Source organism: Pholcus phalangioides, unplaced genomic scaffold (assembly GCF_987345545.1).
Source record: "Pholcus phalangioides strain wild (caught in Gottingen) unplaced genomic scaffold, Ppha-v1.0 ptg000028l_1, whole genome shotgun sequence".
NCBI classification, from domain to species: Eukaryota; Metazoa; Arthropoda; class Arachnida; order Araneae; family Pholcidae; genus Pholcus; species Pholcus phalangioides.
In genome coordinates this window covers 11,205,692-11,229,440 of record NW_028301618.1, presented here as the reverse complement: position 1 = coordinate 11,229,440, position 23,749 = coordinate 11,205,692, and the positions used below count along the sequence as shown (strand labels likewise).

The 23,749-nt window shown below is 36.9% G+C and overlaps 1 protein-coding gene across 1 annotated transcript; it reads right to left on the bottom strand.

Annotated features, from left to right (window-relative positions):
• Nucleotides 1-536: 536 nt before the first annotated feature.
• LOC149067960 (uncharacterized) lies at nt 537-14,597 on the bottom strand. The gene is made up of 2 exons (XM_089252073.1): nt 14,454-14,597; nt 537-6,997 (listed from the first exon to the last, which is right to left on the bottom strand). The coding sequence occupies exon 2, from the start codon at nt 6,746-6,748 to the stop codon at nt 4,988-4,990; it is 1,761 nt and encodes a 586-aa protein (XP_089108199.1). The 5' UTR covers nt 6,749-6,997; nt 14,454-14,597; the 3' UTR covers nt 537-4,987.
• Nucleotides 14,598-23,749: the final 9,152 nt, after the last annotated feature.

Genomic DNA, 23,749 nt, shown 5'->3' with positions numbered 1-23,749 from the left:
TTTCTCCACTATTTTATTTCATACATTTAGGAGAAATTTAAAATAAAAGTTGTTTTGGTAACTGCTGTGTCTCTGGTCTAAAAATATGTTAGAAAAATTGTTTTTGTGAAATTTTTCGTTAGAAAAAATACTAAGTTTACATAATTTTTTTGCAAGTAAATTTCAAATGTAAATGTATGAATTATTTTTATTTATATTCTTGTGAACACTTTAGTGAAAATTTCACTTGAATATATTGAAAATTTATGATTTATTTTCTCAAACAATGCCGCTTAAAAACTGAGCCTCGGAAAAGTCATCTGCATCAATTTCAACATTTTTTTTCTCAAAAAGTTTCAGAGGTATGCAAATAATATTTCACATGGTTAATAAGGATGGTAAATGCGACAAATAAAATCAATGAAATCTGAGAATATGGGTGTCATTTTGCCGGGTAATTTGAAATGGAATGCCCCCCCCCCCACTTTCAAAGAACAATTCATTCTAACTAAAAATAAAGTCAAACACCAATACGCAATAAGTAAAAACACGGCCCGTTAGCACATACTCTTTTATTTATGAAACAAGAAACCAATATTTTTACCACTAAAATAAATGTTATATGAAGGCATTTTTTTTCCATTCTTCCATATACATCTCATTGCAAATTTATACAATACAGCTTCTCAAGCTCAATTTCAGTCAAAATTGTTTGGCTGCCGTTGACAATCAATGCCCAATTTTCAGTGCCGTTTCCACACCATACAAATCAAGTGCAGCATATATCTTTTTCTCATGAAATAAAATGGTTGATAAATGCATTTCTTAATCAATTTTGTTTACAATAAAAAATAAATTTACTAAAAAATAATCACAAGACTTTACAATACTAATATTTGACTCTTTCCCCCTCTTTCGTGAATAAAATTCTGTGAACATCGACCAAAAATAAACGAAATACAGTAGAATCTCTCTACACCATACAAATCTAGTGATTTTAACACGGTATGAAGCTGAAATGGACTATGAATTGAAAAAGATGACGACAAATCATTGCACAATACCAATTATTCAATGGAATCGTCTCATATATAACAAAAACTCATCGAACAACATTTACAAGAACCCAATTGCAAACTCATTCATTTCATTTGTGGAGGGGGGAAAACCACTTCTGAAGATGTATTTCACAGATATGAGTCAACTGAAGCTTTCCGTACGGTGGGAATGTTGTAAATTGTCATTGAACATTTGTTTACTGTTGGGTTATAGCCTCAAGCAATGTAATAGGTCTACCAACTCCAGGGCTCCCACTCAAAAAATGAGAAAAAGTAGGAAAACGCAGGACTAAAAATTAGGATGGGGGAGGGTAACCCCCTTAGACAACATAATCATAGCATAATGGAAAAAAATACCTAAAAAAATTTTTTTTTTGCAAAAAAAACCATTTTAAATAATTAAATTTTTTTTTAAATTTCGATTTAACTTTTTTTTTTCCCTAGCACTATTTCAGTCAAGCTAAAACAAAATGACAAATGACTTGGTTACAAAACCAATTTTTGGCCAAAACAGTGCACTAGCAACCACAGATAATTCTTTGCTGTCTCTCCTCATACATATTACATTCTTTTTTGGAGTCTTCCAAAGTGACGAGCTTGTCAACTCTCTTCGACAAGGCACAGCAAATTTCGAAGACATAAATTTTTTAAGAATGACGCACCTTTGAGACCATTTTCGAAAGCACAATGCAAAATGTGTAAATTACAAGATCCGACGTATATGAGGCAAGGTGAACCAGATAGTTTTACTGCGTTGTTCATCATTTTTTAAATTTTTCTGTTTTGTTCATATTTTACTGTAATCATTTTTGACAAATGAAGCACTTCCATTTCTAGCTCTTTGCTGAGCATAGTAAATATTGTTTATGCCTGTTCATGCCTTAAAAATACAGAAGACAACTGAATGCTATTGGGTAGCATCAGAATCACCAAACCTAGAATAGGCCTATGTATCCAACTGCTTTGAAATGCAAACTGTTGTTTCACCTATTTGCACCATAATTTTGAATGATGAACGTTACTTTCCAAGACCACGAAGTAATAAATATGAAATTATTTTTCCATCCAGACAGAAGTTTTTAATGACTACTATACATGTTGAACCCTCAAACTAAGCAAATGAAAAATTAATCAATCAAATGGTCCCTACCCCCCCTCCTCTAAATTACCTTAAAAATGATACAATTTCTGCTTTGGTAGAATCATTAATTGCATTGTCCAATATTCGTAATATTTGGCAGTATATCAATAATTTCCTGCTCAATTAAAATCAATTACACAAATTTTGTCGATAGGATTTGATAAAAAAATAGGACAAAACCGAGAAAGTAGGACACCTGGGAGCCCTGCAACTCCAATATCTTTGTGTGACAGGAAGATTTGGTGCCCTGAATGTGATCTCAAAAATAAACTAGGACACTCTGTGCAAATATGACGGGCTCAAGTTTATGGGATCTCACTACTCTTTCAACTTGAAAAAGTCGAATTTTCAAAAACGACTTCAAAAAAATTTCATTTGATTGCCAATAAAATGCTAAAAATTTTGTGTCAATTGGTTCGTTTGTTCTTTCATAATTGAAGAAATAAATACTGGATTATAGTGTAAACGTGTACCAGAAAAAAAACCACTTTGAACACGATTTTCTCAGATTGCAGTTTTTGAGCTCATCTAAGATTTAAATAAAACTGCTGCCCTAAAAATTCTGAATTTTTGCAGAAAAGATTAGTCTATATGTGTTAGTAGAATAGACCTCGGATATAGCAACTGACTAATGGGAAGTATTTTTTAAAAATGTTGAATTTATATTTTTCAAATTTATATATTTTTTTCAAACTTTATACGAATACAACGCCACAACAGGCAAAATGCCCAACGAGGTGGCTGAGAAAAAGATACCCATAACAAATATGGAAGTCATATATTTCAAAAATATAAATCATAAAATTCTAATAAATGGTCAGATATCAAAGTCTGAGGTCTATTCTACTAACAGTGTGTGATGAATAAAGCCAGACCCCGATATAATTTTGTGATCATACTCAGATATAATGATACAATACACACATCAATTATTATCAGTATATCATATAGTATGGTTTATCATGTTTACTTATGACGCAAGGTTCGGGTATTACGAATAGTAGCAGATAAAAGTGATAAATCTAGGGAAATTTATCAACGACGCTTGGGGTGCCATGCAAAATTGCCGGTAAAAGCGATGAATTTAGTTTAAAACAAGTCCAGCTCAACTTCAAACTCACTCTGATCCAAAAAAAAAAGAAAAAAAAAAAAAAGAGTCATTCTTCGAATGTCTTTGGTCTAAAAAACTGATTAACCATTATACCACTCCTATAAAGTTTATTCGTGCATAATTACATAAAAAAAAATTAGGAGTTATCACAGGGTGCAATAAACAAAATCGTCTCGATTCTCATCAATAAATATACGATAAATGTTCTATAAATATCGCTCCCAAAGCCAATTCGTTATTATGAATATGTACACAGACAATTGAGTTGACAATAAATTATGAGGTGGAAACACTACATGGCTATATAGAAGTGGATGTGGCTATTTTAAGGTCTGAAACGCCATTAAACTGGATAAGTGCTGGTACATAGCGACAGCACAATTGCATGTTCAATGGCAAACAGTTGCTCATGGATTATAAAAAAAAAACAAAAGGGTGACTTTCACAACATGTTCCATCAGAGGAAATTTCGGTTTTATTGGCACAAGGACCAATTTGGTAAAACTGCACAAACAAATAATCAAATGAGTGTGTTCCAGTAGAAAAAGTTTTTTCCGGCTAATATAGCTGTCATTAAGACAGAACTAAACTAGATGCTCTGTCGGCATCTATGGTAGACATCAAAGTGATCTTCACAGCTCACCAAAAATGATTGAAGCCACATCAAACCATGGCCCTATATCCCAGATAAACTTTTTCTAGTGATCACTCATGAATCTAGAAGTTACATCTGGTGTCATTGATAACAGGAGAACTGTTTGCTATCTGGAACCTGAGAATGTGAGTTTCGATGGGCACGTAGCAATCATAAGCAGATACAGGTTCCTCAAACAGGAAGGGAGTGCGAATCAAAGTATAAAATTAATGGGAGGGGTGATAAGTCTACCTTCATTCTGACCTAAGTATCCGCAAATGCCACAAATACAATTATTCCAATGAAGGTAATCATTTTTTACCACCTGTTTCTCCTTCCTTCACTTTGAATCAGCCTACGGCCTTGATGCCAAATACCTATCACAAAATTACTTGCTACCATCACACAGCAGAGAATCAAAAACATTGGAGCAATGTTTAATACAACCAGGTACAAAGTTCAATGGATTCCAAGTGAGTGCTTCAAACCCAGTACCCAACTGTTGCTTCAATGGTCGCAGCATCGTGGAATGATAAATGATGGGGTATATACCTTGACACAACAGCCAAATATGATAACTGCACAACGAATGACCATTTCTATACCAACGGGATAAATATCCTGTCAATGTAATAACATCCATGCTTGGTAGCAAGAGATGGTGTTGAAAAATCAGACACAGGGTCACCAGTCACTCCAACAAACACCTTTAAGATAGAAACAACGATTATAGGCTCGGCCAAATCAACTATCTCCAGTAGCTTGCTAAAACTTCTCTTGGCCCCACTAAAGGCGATTTCATCCACCTAATAGATCTCTACAAACAGTTTTGCCATGTATTGTACTTCTTCACAATCAAAGTAATGGGTCACATAAATAAATATATCACCACGATAGATAATATCGTTATGAGCATTAATTATATATATATCGAGAATAATAAATATATTCCCGGTTTAAGATTATCATTATAAATAAATAATTAGTCCTAGGAACTTTTCAGCGGAACAAAACGAAAATATATAAATAAATTAGTAAAAAAAATTTTGTTATGTGGTCCTCCATCACACCCCAAGGATATGCTCGCTGACTGTCGATTCCTGAAGATTCTGCTGGTCGATCGAGTGTGAGGTTTTCATGTGGTACAGCAGCTGCCCTTCGCTGGACAGCACGACGGGACAGAACTCGCATGGGTACAGCTTCTTGCCGAGGTGGCTCTTGATATGGTTGACAAGCGTGTCGCTCCTGTAGAAAGTCTTGAGGCAAACGTCGCACTTGAAGCGTCTGTCACCAGAATGTATCCGCTTGTGGACTGTCAAGTGGCTCCTGGAGGAGAACGTCTTTGAGCAGATTTTACACTCGTAGCGCCTTGCTCCGACATGGATCACCTTGTGCATAACCAGCTCCTCATGGGTGGCAAACTTCAGCAGGCAGAAGTCGCACTTGAAGGTCTTCTCGCCGGTGTGGACCTTGAGGTGCGAGTACAGGTTCCCGCTCCGGAAGAAAGTCTTCGGGCAGTACTGGCACTTAAATGGCTTCTCCCCAGCATGCACCCTCTTGTGGATGGCGAAATGGCCAACACGGGAGAAGGCCTTCGGACACTGGTCACAGCGGTATGGCTTCTCGCCAGTGTGCAGCCTCCTGTGCACTTTCAGGTCTCCATTACGGTGGAATGCTTTTGGACACCACTCGCACTTGAAGGTTTTCTCAGCAGTGTGGATCTTCTGGTGCGAATTCAGGTTCTTTCTCCTGAGGAATCGTTTCCCACAAATCTCACAGCAGAAAGGTTTGACATGCAACATCCCCATACTGTCCATTATCGCAGTCGCTTCATTGTTCTCCCCGGCCGCCAGACTGTTATCAGCCTCCATCTTCATGCGGAGGCTCGAGTGTATGTTACGTCTGTGTTTGTTAAGCGTCTTGCGGGTAGAGAAACTTTTCTGACAAATATCACAATAAGGCTTCGTTGTTGTTGTCTGCCCCCCTTGAGCAACCGCTGTGGTGGTGTTCTCACTATCCTGCTTGATAATGGCAGGCGTCTGAAGACTTGGACTGACTGCAAAGATCTTGTGGATATTTCGCCTGTGCCGATTCAGCGTCTTACGGGTCGAAAAACTTTTGAAGCACATGTCACAGACAGGACCCGAGGGGGTTTTATCTGTAATCCTGAGATTATTCTGAACAGGTTTAACATCGGTAACAACATCAGAGTTCTGCCTGCTGCGGGTAATTGGGACATGAATGCGGACGTTTGAGTGTATTTTCTCATGTTTGAGAAGAACTCTCCTGCTGGAGAATTCCCTGTCGCACATCCCACATATATGTAGTCTCCGATTAATTACTTGTTCTTGAACTGGGATTGAATCATCTTCGATTTTAGTAGGTTCAACATCTGTGGATGGAGTTTCCACATCATTTCCCTCACGATTATTATCACAATCATGATTACTGGCCAACTCCTCCGAAATCTCTTCTTTCATAGCACTATCTTCTCCTGACCCACTGGAATAAGGCAAAGGTTCAACCTTCTCAATCGTGACATCTGAGGTACCAGAGCACCCTTGAAATGTTTCGTTATCCGCTGCTCGATTTGATTCTCCGAGGGAATCACTATCGCTATTTGTTCCACTACTTGAAGCACTCTCCTCACTCTTAATGGTCGCACTTCCCAGAGATGTTTCAGACACACTGTCTGATCCATACTGCTGTGCAGATTCGCTGTCATCACTCATCTCTGGCTTGATGACGGCCAACTTACTCGACGCAGACAATACCTGCGAATCTTGAATTGGCTTGATATCGATATCAACACTCGCCATGCTCATTAAGAAGAACAATGAAAATCAATCACAAATTTAGTTCAACCCTGACGGGCAAATAGTCTTCACATACAATGAAATTAATGATGATCGGAACGACAGAATGGAATACAACCACAGCAACGTGAATTGGAATGGTTTTCTCGAACACTAAAGCATAAAGGTATACAGTATATTCTGCCGAAACTTCTCAAAGTCGGACACAGCAAGAATGAATAAAGGCTCCGGTAGGATGATATATCTCGTCACTATCACCTAGAAATGATAGCAATAGAAACAATACATTACTAGAAGCATTTATTAAAAATCAACATAAACATTGTATGAGAAAATATAAACAAATATAAAATTAATTTAAACAAAAAAAAAATTTCTCATGGGATTAGAAATAGACTTCCCTAAAAGTAAACTAAGGCCCGGATTATTCACTATGACAGTTTGATAAAAGTTCTTATATAGAATTGGAAAAATGCAATCAATAATCGTAACAGTTACATTCGTGCAAATGCAACAGATTGTTTTATTGGCTGCATTTGGTAAGTTTTAAAAAATAATTTTTATCAAATGTTTATAGTGTAATCCCGGCCCTAGTCATGTGTGGAAGGTCTTTCTGAAAATGCAGTCTATTCTTTCCCCAGCATGCATGAAACAATTCTAGATAATGACCACAAAATGAATGAGAGCGGATTCTTAATTTAGATGAAGCTGGTCTTTGAACATCGTGAATATGTTCAAAGAAATTTGCACCAGTCTTCACAGACCACATACTTGAAATCAGCTAGTGCTGGTAAGACAATGTATAGTGTTTTATTCTATGCTTCTGCCTCAGGAGTTTTTTTTACCCCGTATATTGTATTCACAAAAGCGCACATTTGTGTAGTTCATGGACAACAGGTGGACCTGAAGGTGGCCCTATATGGATGCACAAAATCTGGGTGGAAGGAAGATAGCATGTTTGAATAGTGGTTTCACCATTTTGCGATATATGATGAAAATACAGAGAAACCAGTTATTTCACTTGTATCTTCTTTAGTCACCATATGGGAAAGACTCGTCTGAAAGAGCTCCGAGCAACAGCGATAGAGATAAGAGCTGCCATAGCATATCTGTTATGCCTGACCATATTATTTGTATGGTGAGATCGGCTAGAAATAGTATAGCAGCTGCCATTGGCAGCTTGAAGAGAAGAAAGTGTATTTAGCTACTAATTACTTCAAAATAGATATCAGAATTTATTTGGTCAACCCGAGAGTTTTACGCACAATTTAAAGAGGAAAATAAAAAAATAAAATCAGTGTTACAGGCTTGTGAGGATCAGGTGTATTATTGTTAAAAACCATGTTTCGGTCCAGAGAGCCGAATGGCCTGTATAATAGAGCTAGAGAGTTTTCATTACGGAGCCAGTGGCAGCTCACTCGTATGCTCTCGATGTATCATTAACCCTTTTTTGTCTTCGTCGTGGTAATTGTTCAAATAAATATTTCATTACGTTCACAAAAAGTTTCAATATATTTATCTACATCATCGACCCCCTTTTCTCTCTACCGCGACATTTGGTGACCCGTAGTTCCAGTAACATTGCTGCCCTCATGATGTCTCGTTGACGATGGTCATTCCTGACTCTTTCGCACTGTTGGATTATCATCTATGCCGATGCTTTTAATTCTTCCACTTGCTTAGTGACAGATTCTTCACTGGCCATTTTTCAACGCTCATCGAGTCTCCCATTCAAGGGGTGTGTTACATTTTTCTTGGCTGCTGCTTAGTTTACTTTTCGCTATGTCAAGTGAAACTCTGGCAACTTTAACTATGGCAATGCTGCCTCAACCTTACTGGATTGGATTTTTTTTGGCGCGAGGACCATCCAGATCAAGCTGCACCAAAACAAATATCCATATAAAATTGATAGACGACTTGTTCTTCTCATATCAAAAAGTAAAAGTATTCATGAAACGTAAAACAATGACATGAATTGTAACTGCCTCAACCCGAACTTGCTAGTATCCTATTTCGCACACCTCCCTTTTGGAAAAATAATGATGAACTATGGTTTATTCAAGTCGAATCTCAATTTCGGGTTTCCGGCATCACTGACGACAAAACAAAATTTTCTACTAGGTGCTATATACAGACAGACGTGTCAACTTTTGAAATCCAGAAATCCGGAGATTCTCCCAAGGCCCCCCCCCCCCGACACTCATAAACTCGATAAAAAAAAAGTTCATAAAAACAATTTGAATTTTTTTTTTTTTTAATCAATTAAGAAAGGTTACATTCCTCCCCCCACCCCCAAGGCAGGTTCTGCATTGCCCCTGAGCAGAATATAATTCCATGTCAGTCTTTCCATGCAGAATAGAGAAATCACATCTACATACTGTACATAAAGTATGTGTTTCCTTTCGTGGATGCTATCAGTGATTGATAATCTTGGGTATATGAATTCTTAAAAGCTTTATATTTAGCTGTATATAGCTTAAAGTTTTATATTTTCTTTCTGAAGATGCTTAATCAGAAGAAACGATTAAAAAAAATTCAAATTACAAAGCTGCAGACGAAAATAATGTTTACCGCACCGCTGTTAATGGAATACAATAACGATTATACAGGAATTTCGGCAACCAGGATCATGCCCCTGATAAATGATTGCCGATAAACGCTACGAAAACAAATTTGCGTCTTTCCCAGTTGCTTAAATGCGGTCACAGACTTTTTTACGGCTGCTCGATGGAAATGACTATGGCTGTCCTCTATATGGGCGTTTTCCCTAACGACGAAGGTAATCACTGACGCCACGACAACGTGAAAGCTCGCGTAAAATCTAATTTTCTGCCAAAATCCGGAGAAATTTTAACAAATCCGGAGAGCGAAAGGAAGGATGAAAAATCCGGAGTCTCCCGCCAAAATCAAGGAGAGTTGGCAGGTCTGTATATGAATTTGTATATATTTTCTTGTTTTCTCATCTATTTTTGGTTTTTCATTCTTTATTTTGGACGTTTTGTCTTTCTCATATTGAATTCTCAATGTGTGCTTCCGTTGCGCATATATATTTTGGTATTTTATGTTTGTTGACGATTTTATTTATAACGTGCAAATTCGATGAATTATTATTTGCTTTTCTATTAATTTTCATTACTTGTATTTTTCGTATTCTTATGTCTGCGTGTTTGCCATCTCTGTAATTGGGCTCAGCCTGTTGAGATGTGTAAATAAATAAATAATATTCCCTCAGAAGAAACTCCAAGTTTCCAGTGTAGCTTTAGAGGCACCTCGTTTTGGAAGACTAACCCCAGTTTCTTATTTGAGCAGTCGGAGACGCAATTCAAAATTTCCCATATAACTGCTGATGCAACTAAATTCAATCATGTCATTGTGGGAATCTAATCCAATATTCTGAACTCAGTGCATGACACTATCCTTCATCCTCCTGCCAGTGGCAAATACAATACTCTCAAAAATTACATCATTGAAGATTTACTCCGAAAGCCAACCATCAAAAATCCATACCTTGTTCCAAGGACTTGAACTTTGAGACCAACAACCCTCACATCTATTGAATTGCATGCGCGAACTCGTTGGAAATGACTTCGGTGAGGATTTTCTAAAATCATTGTGGTTAGCGAGATTACCCTCAAACATCCAAGTAATCCTTGCTGCTTCCAACGAGAATTTCCCACAACTAGCTGCCATGGCTGACAAAATAATTGAGTATTCCCATCCCATGCAAGTCGATACTGCTGGTGTTTCCAACATCCATGACCAGGCCAAGGATTCATTTCTTCAACAACAAGTCACATAACTCACCAAGCAAGTCCAAGAACTGTCAATTATGATGCACGAATCTCGATGCCCGTGATTTCAGTAGTTTCTTTTCAATTATTGCAGCTGTGGACGCAACAACAAATCACGATTCTGTTCCAGATCGTTCCAGGGATTGGATTCTCCCCTTGTCCTTAGCGAGGTTTTTCTCTTTAAGCCCGCTGTTTGTCCTTTAGTTACAGAAGAGAAAAAAAAATACTGTATTCTCCACACCTTTAACTAAGGAACAGTTTGCTTCCTTAGTTAAAAACAAAGATGGCAATAGCAAGGGTGGGAAGTGACAAAGTCCATTTCGGAACAGCAAAATTCAGGATTCTGAGCAGTTTTGGAGCAGCAAAATATGGGATTCGGAGCAGATATTTATAAATTGGAGCAGTGAAATTAACAATATTTTCCTTAACCCTCACCCCTTTTCAAAATAAAACAACTGCACTGTCTTTTGTTATTAAACATATTTTCATCAGCTTGTTTTTTGTTTTTGGTGTTTCAGGCTTTTGACACCTTGTTTGAAAGAGTAGCTGTCAAAATTTTTTGCACCAGTCTATTTAAGATGATTTTTGCTTACTGACGATGCTATTTGCTGCCTTGAACAGCAGCACTTCAAATGGGCTAAAAATTTTCTATAGTCTACAGATATTATAAATTTTCTATATCAAGTTTTAAATTTTTTTATACTCAGAAAGAAATTGTTTCAAAATGGGAGAGAATTTCAGAAGAATCAACACGATGGTTGGCGAGATTGGCGATCGGACACTCGTTATTTGACGATATTGGTGATTCAATACTCGTTATTTGGCGATATAATACTCGTTATTTGGCAATATTGGCGATTCAATACTCTGTATTCTGCAACATTGCTGAATAATAAGCGTTAAATCGCCAAAGTTTCTAAATTAGCAATCGCGGACATGCGCTTTTTTTACTCCCGGAATGAAAATTTTTTTTCACGAAACACCGGGTTTGACGCAATAACGATCGACTACAGTAATTTCTGCTGCTTCCAGCGGCAACTTTTTTTTTGAAAACGAAAACCGACTCGCATTTGCACTTTAAAGCTGAAAGACCATTGCAAACCATCTTCAGTTGACGTCACTAGTGAACAAGGGTGCCAAGTCTAAATTCAATGCTTTCATGGTTTGTTTCATTTCTCCCATGTTAGGAGACCTAGCATTGTGAAATAAGAACATTTTTGCCACACTCACTTTTATTTAGCCACCATGTTTAAGAAATTGTAGGCTCCTATGCCGATTTTCCAGTTGCCATGGCAGCCCAGGATTTTTCCAGCCCTGCATTATCTATGTTACTGCCCAAGTCTGAAATTGGCCTGTTTGCGGGCTGGTGATTCCTGACTAAATTCCAAAAAGAAAAGACATTAATCTGAGTAATCACATTTGTCATATTTTTTTGTGATAATTACGACCACGTCAGCTGTGGCTACCCATCACAGTGCAATCATGATATGGTAAGCATTTTTCTCTCGAAAATGTGGCAGAAAATAACTGTTTAAATACTTATTTTCGTGTCTCAAATTGCACTATTTTCTCTCTCCTCAGATTGAGCCAATAAAAGGCTTTCCTCTGACGATAAGTCGTGAATTACATTTTCGTCTCCCAGTAAGGTTGTATCCTTCTTAATTTTCTTATTTTATTTAAAAGAATCTGGATACCCAGAAAGAGTCTGGGTTTTTATTAGTTATATATAGAATATATTTATTTATACAACATGCGGGACAATTGTTTATTTAAAAGAGGGAATACCTTATGTTGTTTTGATGTTTAGTCTCAGTGATATTTTGTTATTATTATGCTCGCTGGTTTTAGCATTATCATGTTTTTTATGCTGTCTTGGGCATCAATAGCGTCCCACAGCCTCATATCATATTTATTAACCCAGAAATCATATTTATAATCCTGATCTTATTTATGTTTATACTATATTTCTCTTGTGTTTCCTGATATTTTTCATATTTGAATTGCTTTAAATTATTGTTTTGTGTACTGGCAATTTTTTTTTTTTGTGCCCATAGTGTCTAACAGCATTGGTGACTTATGATGGGGGGGGGGGCCAATTCCCAGTATACGGTATACCGTTTTCTCGCCAAATTTCCGTATGCACCAACATAATTCTTCCAGGTCCTAAAATGTAGATAATGCCACTGTGTCAGATTTTCTTGTCCAGCTTATCATTGCCATTTCATTTTGTTTATCTGTCAAAGCTACTCTTACATTTTCCATACAGTTTTTTAGTGTTATTTCCTGTTACCCCCCCCCCCCCCCACATCATATAGATCTAATGTATTTTCACCATCTACAATTCGAAAAACCAAGAAGCGTTATAGATTTCTGTATAAAGATGGGCCTGATAGCCCAGAATTACAAATGCCCAATCTGCCATTTACCGATGAAGTTGGTGGTGCAAAAAAATGTGTGAGCGACAGTTTTTGTTGGTCCTGCCAAGTCAAAGGCCACCATACAGTGCAAAGGTCATAAGGATGATCACCCCCCTCTCAAAAGTCTAAAAATGCCTATGATAATGAGAACGATAGGAATGTCATGCATCATGCTTTTGCCTATTTTCGATGTTTTTGGGTATTCAGGCAGTAACCCTAATGCAAAAGCGGGGTTGGCAATAAAAAGTCGCCAAATCATAATATACCATATATTGGGAATTTACTATGGTCGGGTTGTCTGACATGTTTGGCAACAAAATAAATTTACCAAGTCCCCCATTATACCAAAGCTGTTCATAAATATTATACAATGTGATTAGAAAAAATAGACCAAAACAGGGGATCTGTCCCGACTTTTTTAATAGCGTCCCGTTTTTATGAAAATTTCTTGTTTTTGTTAAATGGTCATTAATTACATGAAAAATAATTTTGTGGGAAGCAGAAATAATCTAGTTGATTTATGACAAAAGAAATTAAAATGCAGCATTCATGGTTTCATTAACATGGATTTTGCTATGGGCTCGTTTTTCTGATCTAAAATTTTATGAAGGGTCTGTTTTTTACTTCCAGAATTTTCTGAAGGGTCCGGAAAATGAACCCGAGATTTTGGCTGGACAGACCCCTGCAAAACCTTAATGCAATATAGAAATCACAACTTGGCGACAACAGAGCGCAAGAAATCTTGCCCAATTTTTGATAATGGCACAATTAAGTGCCATCATATTGCCATTCATATTATTTATTTTACTTTATATGTGAGTATGCCCCTGGTAAATCTACCAATTCCCTTCCCCCCCCCCTCCCCAATTTAACAAATGAAAACTGGTGATCATATTCAATTCGTTGGACTGTAAATCTAATGTCTATAATGTGAATAACAGCATCAATTTGACTGATAAATTAGGAACTTATGTCTGTTGATGACTAATAATCATGTCAAGACATGAGAACTCACGACATGATTCAACTTGAATTCGACGCGACATTAGATGTAAATTCAATGCCAATATATCAATAAAAACCGCAATATAAAACCTGTTTAAAAAAAAAAGTAATATATATATGTATAATAATATACATAATAATCAATTGTATCACTAGGCCTGATTCCCGCATCGGGATCCGAGGGCATTCCCCCCAGGACCCTCATAATTACACGCCCCATTATCAAATAAAACGCATTTACCTAACTCTCGACCCTAGTCACAGTGCGGACCCCGATTTCTCCGGGGGCCCCAAAATTTCAAAACTCGGGGGGCCTTCCCTGATTAATTACCAACAATAACAACCGTAACTACCAACAAAGTTGCGATCCACATAACAACCACTTGCTAGACGCGACCACTGACATTGTGGCATTTTTTTTTTTTAACATGGATAACAATCGTGTTTTCAACATGAACATGGGCTACGACATGAAACAACTGAATCAAAAATGGGACTTACATGAATGAATTCTTGCTTCAATGTTCATCTTTAATTCGCTTCCAAGAGAACAGATGATGAAAGCTCCATTTCTTTTTTTTTTTTTCCTTTTCACTCAATTCCCCATAGACGCCACCGTCCTCCCGGAAGAAGCCGCTGAACCATCACGACGCCGTTGCCACATATTATTTATTATAATTAATTGAATTATATGTGAATGAGCTGTCGCCTGCAATCAGCGACCAATCACGTTAAAGCGGATATGTGATGTATTCAAAAAAGCTATATGTTGAGAGATTTCATTGGCTTTAGTTGTGATATGTGCAACAATGATTTTTAAAGTTTTTATTTTTTGTGACTTGATGTCCCAGATTTATTGTGACTGTACGTTTTCAACACGTTTTACACACATTTGAGGTCATTCAAGTATTACATCAGCATCGGGGGGGGGGGGGGTTTCGGAGTTGCTGACTTTTGATGACAAGGGGGGGGGGGTTGAAGTTTGCTTACGTCATCAACCACCCCTTTTGAAGATATGAAATATTCTAAGTTGCTGACGGGGGGGGGGGGTCAGTGTTTTGCTCTGACTTTTGCTGAAAAGGGCGGGGGGAGGGGTCAACAATGGCTGAAAATCTGCTTACGTAATACTTGAATGACCCCTTTTCAAAAAGTTTGGCGAGCTTGGGTGAGCTGACCATATTTGCTCAGAAAAAATACATAAAATCAAAATACGGGGCACTGCCAAAAATGATGCAAAAGTCGTTAACTCGTGCTAAAATCAAAAACAAGTCACAAATCGAGGGGACACCACTTCACCGCAGCGAATTAAAAAAATATATGAAAATATGTACAATACAGTCGATCCCACATGTAACGTTTTCCAAAAATCACAACAAAAAAACGTTTTAAAAGGGGAATATTCATGAAAATTATAAGTTTCGCCGACCATAGGTATTTTACAGTCTGTTCCAGAAATACCTAATATCTTCACTAGAGCCTGATCGCAGGATATGATCTTGGTTATTTGGCACGATTGTTGATTGACGCCAACATACTTCTTGGCGGCGTTTAATGATAGATATGCTTAATTTTACAGGTGTTTTATAACCGCAATTAGTACAGTGGTTAGAGCGTAAGGCCGGCATTACACTGTAAAAGTTTGATAAATTTTCTTTTATAAAACTTGGCAAAGATCTTTTATAAATTTTGTATTCAATTTTTTTTTTAAATTTTTTTATAAAGGAAATGGACCACATTACACTGTATAAAAGATTTATATGAAATTGTTTTTGCAAAAGTTTTCGTCCGTTGGTCAGTCTTCGTTAGTCTTGTGCTGTTGCTGGTAGTAGTTATGGATAAAGAAATTTTTTTACCATTTGCTTAGGAAATTTATCATTTGCAACCTCTGTAATGGCTTCGGTTTTAAAAAACATGAAACTTATGTGGATGCAGGGGCGTCGGAAGTGTTTCTTAACTGTGGGTTCTCGTCTTTAGGTTTATATCGGAAATTTTAATTTCTGAATCAATTCTGGGGGTGCTGGGATCCATGCCACAAATTACTATGGGAGCTTGAGCACCCCCGGCTCCGACGCCACTGTGTGGGTGATTGTATTGGATGGATCTTTCTAATTTCTTTATGAAATCATAAAGTATAGCCTATACGTAAACTTCAGCAATTGAAACTGCAGTATAGAAAGCATCAGCATTAATCTTTTTTCAAATATAGGACGAGGCGGCTAACTTTAATAAAATAATACTTGATAAAGAGCGACTTTTATCGAAGTTGCCCATTACACTATGAAATTTTTTGTCAAACGTATTTTACAAATGATCTTTGACAAATAACTTTCATAGTAATACCGGCCTAAGACACGCATTGCGAAGGTTGTGGGTTCGAATCCCACTAACTCGACTGAGGTTTTTTTGTTTTTCTTATTACTATCTTCGTTTTTTTAATGTATGATTAAATGTGATTCATTCATATCACCAGTATCCGATCAAAATAAGCATGCTTTTATAAATAAATGTTCTATTTATATTACGTCTGACATGATAGAATCAAAACAGGATGAATCTTAGTTGTTTTTTTTTAAATCGTATTAAGTTATTGTCAATAGTGCACAGCCCCAGAAATTTTAAGGATCAAACCCCCGTTAAAGCAGAAAAAATACAAATAGAAAAAACATAAAACTTAATTGTTTCAATATTTAAATTGCAAAGGTGATTAATAAACTAAAAAATTAAGGGTTTTAACGCAGATTTCGCATGAATAGCGAGTATGAAATGACATAAAATTTATTTTTTTGTTTCATAGATTTTTTTTTCAATTATAAAAAAATCCATGTTTATAATTTTTTTGAAGGAACACTCATTTGTTCTTGATGTATTATATCCTCGTAACAGAAATTTTATGTTAAGTTTACGTAACAGAGAATGCACTTCTTTCAAATGTTCTCTGTAATCACAAAATGTTCTAAACTTTGCACACAGAACAGTTCTCTTCGAAGCAAGAAATGGAACCTTCACATAAAATTTTGTGGACATTTCTCACGTGTTTCCTTAATGGGGGGGGGGGGAGGATTTACTTTTGAAATCCTTTTTTACCCACGCCACAAATTTCTCTCGCCAGCATGACATACAAGTCCTTTATATATTCTAAAAACCTTGATGCAAGTCGCCAAGCAGGACAAGTCACCACTGGTGACTTGTACGTGGTAGCGAACGGTTCATTACGATGATGTCATCGCGCGGAGGCATTTGCCCGAGGTTGCGGCGCTCCATAATCATGCGCCATTTTGAACGAATAAGTCGCGGAACTCGTTGTAATAGCATTATGATTACGGAAAATGTCTTATACGAAAAGTCAACTCGAGGGATGCTGTATAATGCGAATTACTTGAAACATTAGGCCAACTCATTCACTATCCTTTGAGCGAAGCGTGACGTTAGTATTATAGCCGTTGTTCTCTATCCTACTTTTTTTTCCCATATGCAGTATAATGCGTCATTTTGAACAAATAAGTCAACAGATACGTATATACAGCATTTGGTTTTCAAAACCTCCCTCACCTGCAGTTTTATTTTTCCCCAGTCCATGGGGTTCTCAAACTGTGCGCCGCTGAGCGATGACCCCAGACAAAAGCTTTTTTGAAGATATTCTTTAATAAACTGCTTTGGGGAGCCGTAAAAATAAGCGTTGATTAAGGAAAGGCATGACGCGGGTGGAAAACATTTGAGAGCTCCTATCCTAATCAACCACGGCTCCACAGAGCAGCCTTAAACGAAGAACCATTTCGAAGCAACGAACATGCACATATGGATATCCAAGCTTACCGCGATGCACACTTTGAGAATTACTCAGTGGCGTCGGAGCTGTGGGTGCTCGAGCACCCACGGAAGTTTGTAGAAAGGGTCCGAGCACCCACAGAATTGATTCAAAAATCGAAATTTCCTACATGAATCTCAAGACGGGCACCCACAGGTTCGAAACACTTCCGACGCCCCTGGAATTACTGGTATGCAAAAAAACCGAGTGTTCAAAACTAAGACCGCAGCGAGATGGGATGGGAAGTGTTTGGTCCCCCCCCCCCCAAATGTGAGAAAATAGCTGGAAAAAAAGATGATCAAAGTTCGACCAATTTGGTTCTCTTCGAAATGCAAGTGATCTATCTCCCTTGAGATGAAATTTCTGGCTACGAGCCTGGTCAAAAACATTTCTGAGCCGAAACAGCATTTGTGTTGACTGAAAAGGACATTTGTCGGAAGATGAACAAGGAATCGAAACTTGTTGAGGTATTCGGTAAAAGGGAAAGGTAATGAGTAGAGCCCGGATTATATGCATATGTATATGATACATATGAACATATGCATTTGCATACTTTTTGCTTTTTTAGCATTAATGCCTGTAAATGCATAAAATCGGAGAATTTTGAGTATAAGTGCATATTTTTTGGAAGTTTTTTAAGCGTAATCACTTTTTTATGATCTTTCAAATAAATATCGCTAACAATGCAGTAAAACCTCTCTTTTGCGTTCACCGGCGGGATAAAAAAAAAAAGAGTTCGTAAAAGAGGGTTGGCCGTTGATCTCAGGGATTTGAAATAAATATTTCTGTTAAAAAACAAGGGGAAAATATTTGGCCGTAAAGGAAGGGTGGCCGCATCTGAGGGGGTATACGTTAAGAGGGGGGGGGGTGGTTTCATTGTATTTTTATATTATCGGTTTGTCTGTCGCAGGTGGAATTTAGTGAATTACTAGAGATGTTCGTATTTTTTAAATATCAAGTGTTCTATTACAGTCGAATCCCGTTATAACGATCTCCAAGACACCGGAGAAATCAATTTCAATTCGAAACTGTGACATTTAAAATTTTCTGTGTTCGAGTTTTTGTTCTACCTAGACTGGAAGTATTTCTACAATATTTTAATATAAACAGCCGGAAGACATTATATATGCTAATATTTTGCATTAAAATGCTCTTTTCACAAAAAAAGTCAGATGTTTTCAAACACCGCTTGTTCAAGTGTCTATAAACATTGTCTCTCTCTCAGCACTGAGGTGTTTACGCTTTGGCAGAATTTTTTTTAGAATTAAAATGCTGAAAAGAAATTTCGTGGCACAAGATATGGGTAAATTTTGGTTATTTTTGCAAAAGGTTCCATGTTGTTGAAGTTAATATTCGAAAACAAATAACAACTAAAATTGTAAAAGCTCTCGTTCAATTGTATAAATATATCCATAGAATTTGAGGGAAAAAAATCGAGTTCCTAAAGTGAACAGTAAATTTTTAAATGTTTTTAAAAGCGGGGAGGTTTCTCATAGGAAAGCATGGGAAGCCGTGGTTTGTTTGGGCTTACTTGGTCCCTTTAATAGAGTGATCACTGGCTTCATCTGGCAACCCTGATTCCCTATGCTTTCTCAACGGACGCTCTGGTCACATCACCTCCTGTTAGGGCCGGTCTTAAGACCAAGTGGCACCCGGTGCAAAACCTACTGTCGGTGCCCCCACCCCCTCCAGTTACAGGGACGAAGTTGGTCAAGCCCTCTTCTTATACAAGGATTCCTGTAATTAACTTTTTAGCAACCATCAAAACTAAGTGATACTTAATTAATTAGGAGATTTAGTAACAATTAAAATGTAGTAATCTAATATTAACAAATATATATAAATATTTAAAAAAATGACGCATTTACTCAAAATATGCACAATAATTAATCACAAAGACTGTAATTACTTTTTTTAATTCTGATTCCCGAAAATAGATTGTGCTTAGTTTAGGAAAAGTTAAAACTCGATAAACCTACTAAACAACTACATAAATGGAATACAAAAATATAACTACATAATAAATATAAAATTAAGGTACTCAATGAAATAAACAACTAAAATATATAATGAAATATGTAATTAAATTATTGTAAAAAATATATAATACAAAGTAAAAAAATAATTTTATAATACAAAGTAGAAAAATAATTATATAATACAAAGTAAAAAAATAATTTTATAATACAAAGTAAAAAAATAATTATATCATACAAAGTAAAAAAATAATTATATAATACAAAGTAAAAAAATAATTTTATAATACAAAGTAAAAAAATAATTATATCATACAAAGTAAAAAAATAATTATATAATACAAAGTAAAAAAATAATTTTATAATACAAAGTAAAAAAATAATTATATAATACAAAGTAAAAAAATAATTATATAATACGAACTCCAAGAAAAGCTACTTTACGAGCTTTTGCTTCGGCGAATTTTTTTAGCAACACTGAAAAGTCCAAGCTATGTGCAATAGAATTCTCAATAGACAGAATTGCTAAAGAAGACAGTCGAGCGCAGATAGGTCTTTATGAGTTTCAGTTTAGAAAAACTCCTTTCGGCACTTGCCACGGTCACCGGAATGGTCAATAAAATCCGCGATGCCGCCAACACATTGGGAAAGCAATCCTGAAGATTGGATTCCTTGATGAAGTGGAGAACTTGGATAGGCGAACCCTGACCCGGACGAATAAAATGTTTCAATTCTTTGAGTTCGTGCTCCAACTCTGTTCCACTAATGTCATCATTGTCCAATTGCAAAGCTAAATGAAGGGCTATACAGCGAGAAGTTAAATTTTCATTTGTCAGAGACTCTATGTCATAAAGACATAGTGTTCTTTCAATAGCATGAAGCGCTCTTGTAAGGATACAAAAGTTTTATCTAATGTGGGGTAAAAGAATTCATGCTTAAATTTATCTTCTGGAGTTTTCACTGCTCCCTGGTCTGGTGATTCATAATCGAGCAACTTTTTCCTTCTAACTCATACGTCTTCAAAGAATTTTGCTTCTATTTCTAAAGATTCTGCTATGTCGTCAGCCTTTTTTCTTGCTTCAGCGTATCCGTCTTCTCTGTAAGACAAAATGCTAGTTAATGTTCCTTCAATCAAGGTATTGACTACAGCTAAGTTGATGTTTTTTGATTGCAAAGTTTTGCTTGTGCCGTGTATTTTAAACAGTATATCATACCATACGCAAAACGAAACTAAAAATTGGAAATCCGAAAGTTGTTCGGCTAGACAGCAGGCTTCGTACCGCATACCTGGATCAGATATTTCCGATATCTCCATCAGCACCTGATATACCTCTTTCGTCTGAAATCTGACAGCTTTGACGCTGTCAATGCGACTCTCCCATCGTGTTTCACTAAATGGTTTAACAGTGAGTGTTTTTACATGTTTCTGAAGAACACTCCACCGATGCTGAAAAAACTGTATATACTCTCTGGAGGACTCCAAATAAAGTTATTTTACCACACTATTTTATTATGAATTTTATCAGCTTTAAAATACCTTATTTCACCTCTACGAAGATACTTATATCTGGAATTTATCTTGTTCGAAACGGATTTGCCACTCTCATTCTTTTGTTTCAAATATGTGAGATACTACGTTATTTTCTGTTTTCCATGGAAATCACAATATAAACTTACCGTATTTTCCTGCGTATATTATATACGGATTTATTTTTTAAATACGTTTAAAAATTCATTTCTTATAGAGGACACTATATACCGCTACGTTTGTATCTGCCGAATATCTTTCTTAGAAGTTTGAATTGAAGTAAATATTTTTTAAATTAATTCTAATCATGAAGTTCTTTTAAGAAACAAATTAAAGGTTCTCAACATGTCCAACTTAGGATGCACGGCATTTGTCTATACGGTAGTCAAATTCATCCCAAACTTTTGCGAGCGTGTTTGCATCCACTGCGAGTGGATTTCTGTGGACTACGTGCGGAACTCTGTTAGCTTTCGCTCCACATTTTCGTCTGACATGCGGGGACGGCCAGGGGATTTCCTTTTACACAGGCTACCCGCGTCTCGGAATTGTTTATACCATCGCCTTATGCTCTGAGCGGTAGGAAGTTCAACACCAGTATAGTGACGGACTAGCGATGCGAGGATCCGGGTTCGAACCCCACAGTGGTGGTCGGCTGAAGTTGGTTTTCTGTGGTTCCCAACTTCAAGGCGCAAATGCGAGCCGATCTCCCCGTTAAAAAGTCTCGCCACAGAGAGCAACAGTCCTACAACGATAAATCATTCAATCATAACACTTCACTCATAGTTAGAAAAAACTGGGACAGATGGCAGCACTACACATAACAAGCATTACACAGAAACAAACTTCACGTCAGGTTGTACTACACGTACACGCACATTCCCGCATGTACCGATTCGTTGGGGGTTCGCGGGGGGGGGGGTTGGTTGGTGGGGTGCATGTGTGGTGTAGCAGTAGTAGGTAGGGCCTCCAAAAAAATGGCTCGGGGATCCATGATGTTCTTAAGTCAGCCACCTCGTTGGGCAATTTGCCTGTTGTGGCGTTGTATTTGTATTTGTAAAGATTTATCTATGGCGTATAAATAGAAAAATCGACATTTTTGTTTTTTGCAAAAACGATACAAACAACCCCTTCTATACCTCAAGATTAAATTGGTGAATGGAATTTTTTTTCCTGGGGGATATACGCCCTGCTACAAACTTCACGGTACTTTTTCCATCCTCAAACTAGCGAAATTCGCATCTGCGAATTATACGCACGAGAATATGGTAGTTTAGTTTAATTCTTATTCAAGACTCACATCAAGGAAAGATAAAAATCATAAAAAATGGACTTACCTTTTTTCAGACGTCTGTTAGTTTCCAATAAGGTCTCCGTGAGAGCTTCTCTAGAGTTCCAGAATGTCATAAACTGTAAAATTTTTCATTGATGTTGATACAAAAACCATCTATGTCTATTAGAGTGATATCAGGCGATTTTTGGTTTCCGAGGAAAAGTCTTGTAGACATCAAAGGTTCCGCGTTAACTTAACCGTCGAACTCTCTAGTCTGGTCAATTGCATTGGACCATAGTCTCTGGTCTAATTGTAAAGGTCCAATCATTTTTTTTTCAAAAGATGCTAAAAAAAGCTTATAACTCATAGAAAACTGATATAACAACGATGAAATTGAAAATTTCACTACGATCATTGAGCACCAGATTTTCAAATCCATCGAATTCGTGTTGAACAATTAGGCCCCTCCTGAAAAAAGGCGGTTGACGTATTTTTTTTCAAGAAATCCCAAGTCTAGGTCAAGAATTTGAACTGCGTGATTTGTATTTATCACGACGCTTAAAAAATCATTGGCTGACCACTCCAACAGGGCTGTCGCAAAACATCCCCTCGAAAGTGTATTCCCCCTCTTTTACGAATTTAAAGTGCCTATAGTAGAGAAATTAGTCTCTTACGATGGGATACGTAACACTTCTTTTGGCACTTGAACAGCGAACAATAGCCCAACCCCACTTGAAAGTCATAAAAAATGGGACACTGCAATCGTTTTCGATTCCTGCCTTCCAACATAGCTGTATCTAGCTCCCTATAGTATTTGTTCTAAACCGATGGTTATCAACCTCCCCCTCACGTTTGCAGGGAAAATAACTTTTATTACTGACTTTTGCACAGCCCTCAACATGATGGGTATTGAAAAGGGAATTCCATCTATGGCCCTTTATACAAAGCTGGGCTGATTGTAACTTTCAACTGTTTTACATCTCCTTCTAATGGCAATAAAAGACCACCCAATCTTCTCCTGAAAATCCTGCATTTCTTTCAGATATTATGTTTATGGTTTATCTATTACGTGTTTCCTTTTCCTAAAACACGGCCATAAAAATCGCCCCAGTTCCCAATTTTTTTTTTTTTGGTCCGCGGTGCCCTTCGTTGAAAAGTATGAAAAAGTTTACCATGGTGCCTCAATTCACAACATAAGCCTACCAAACAACTACAGTG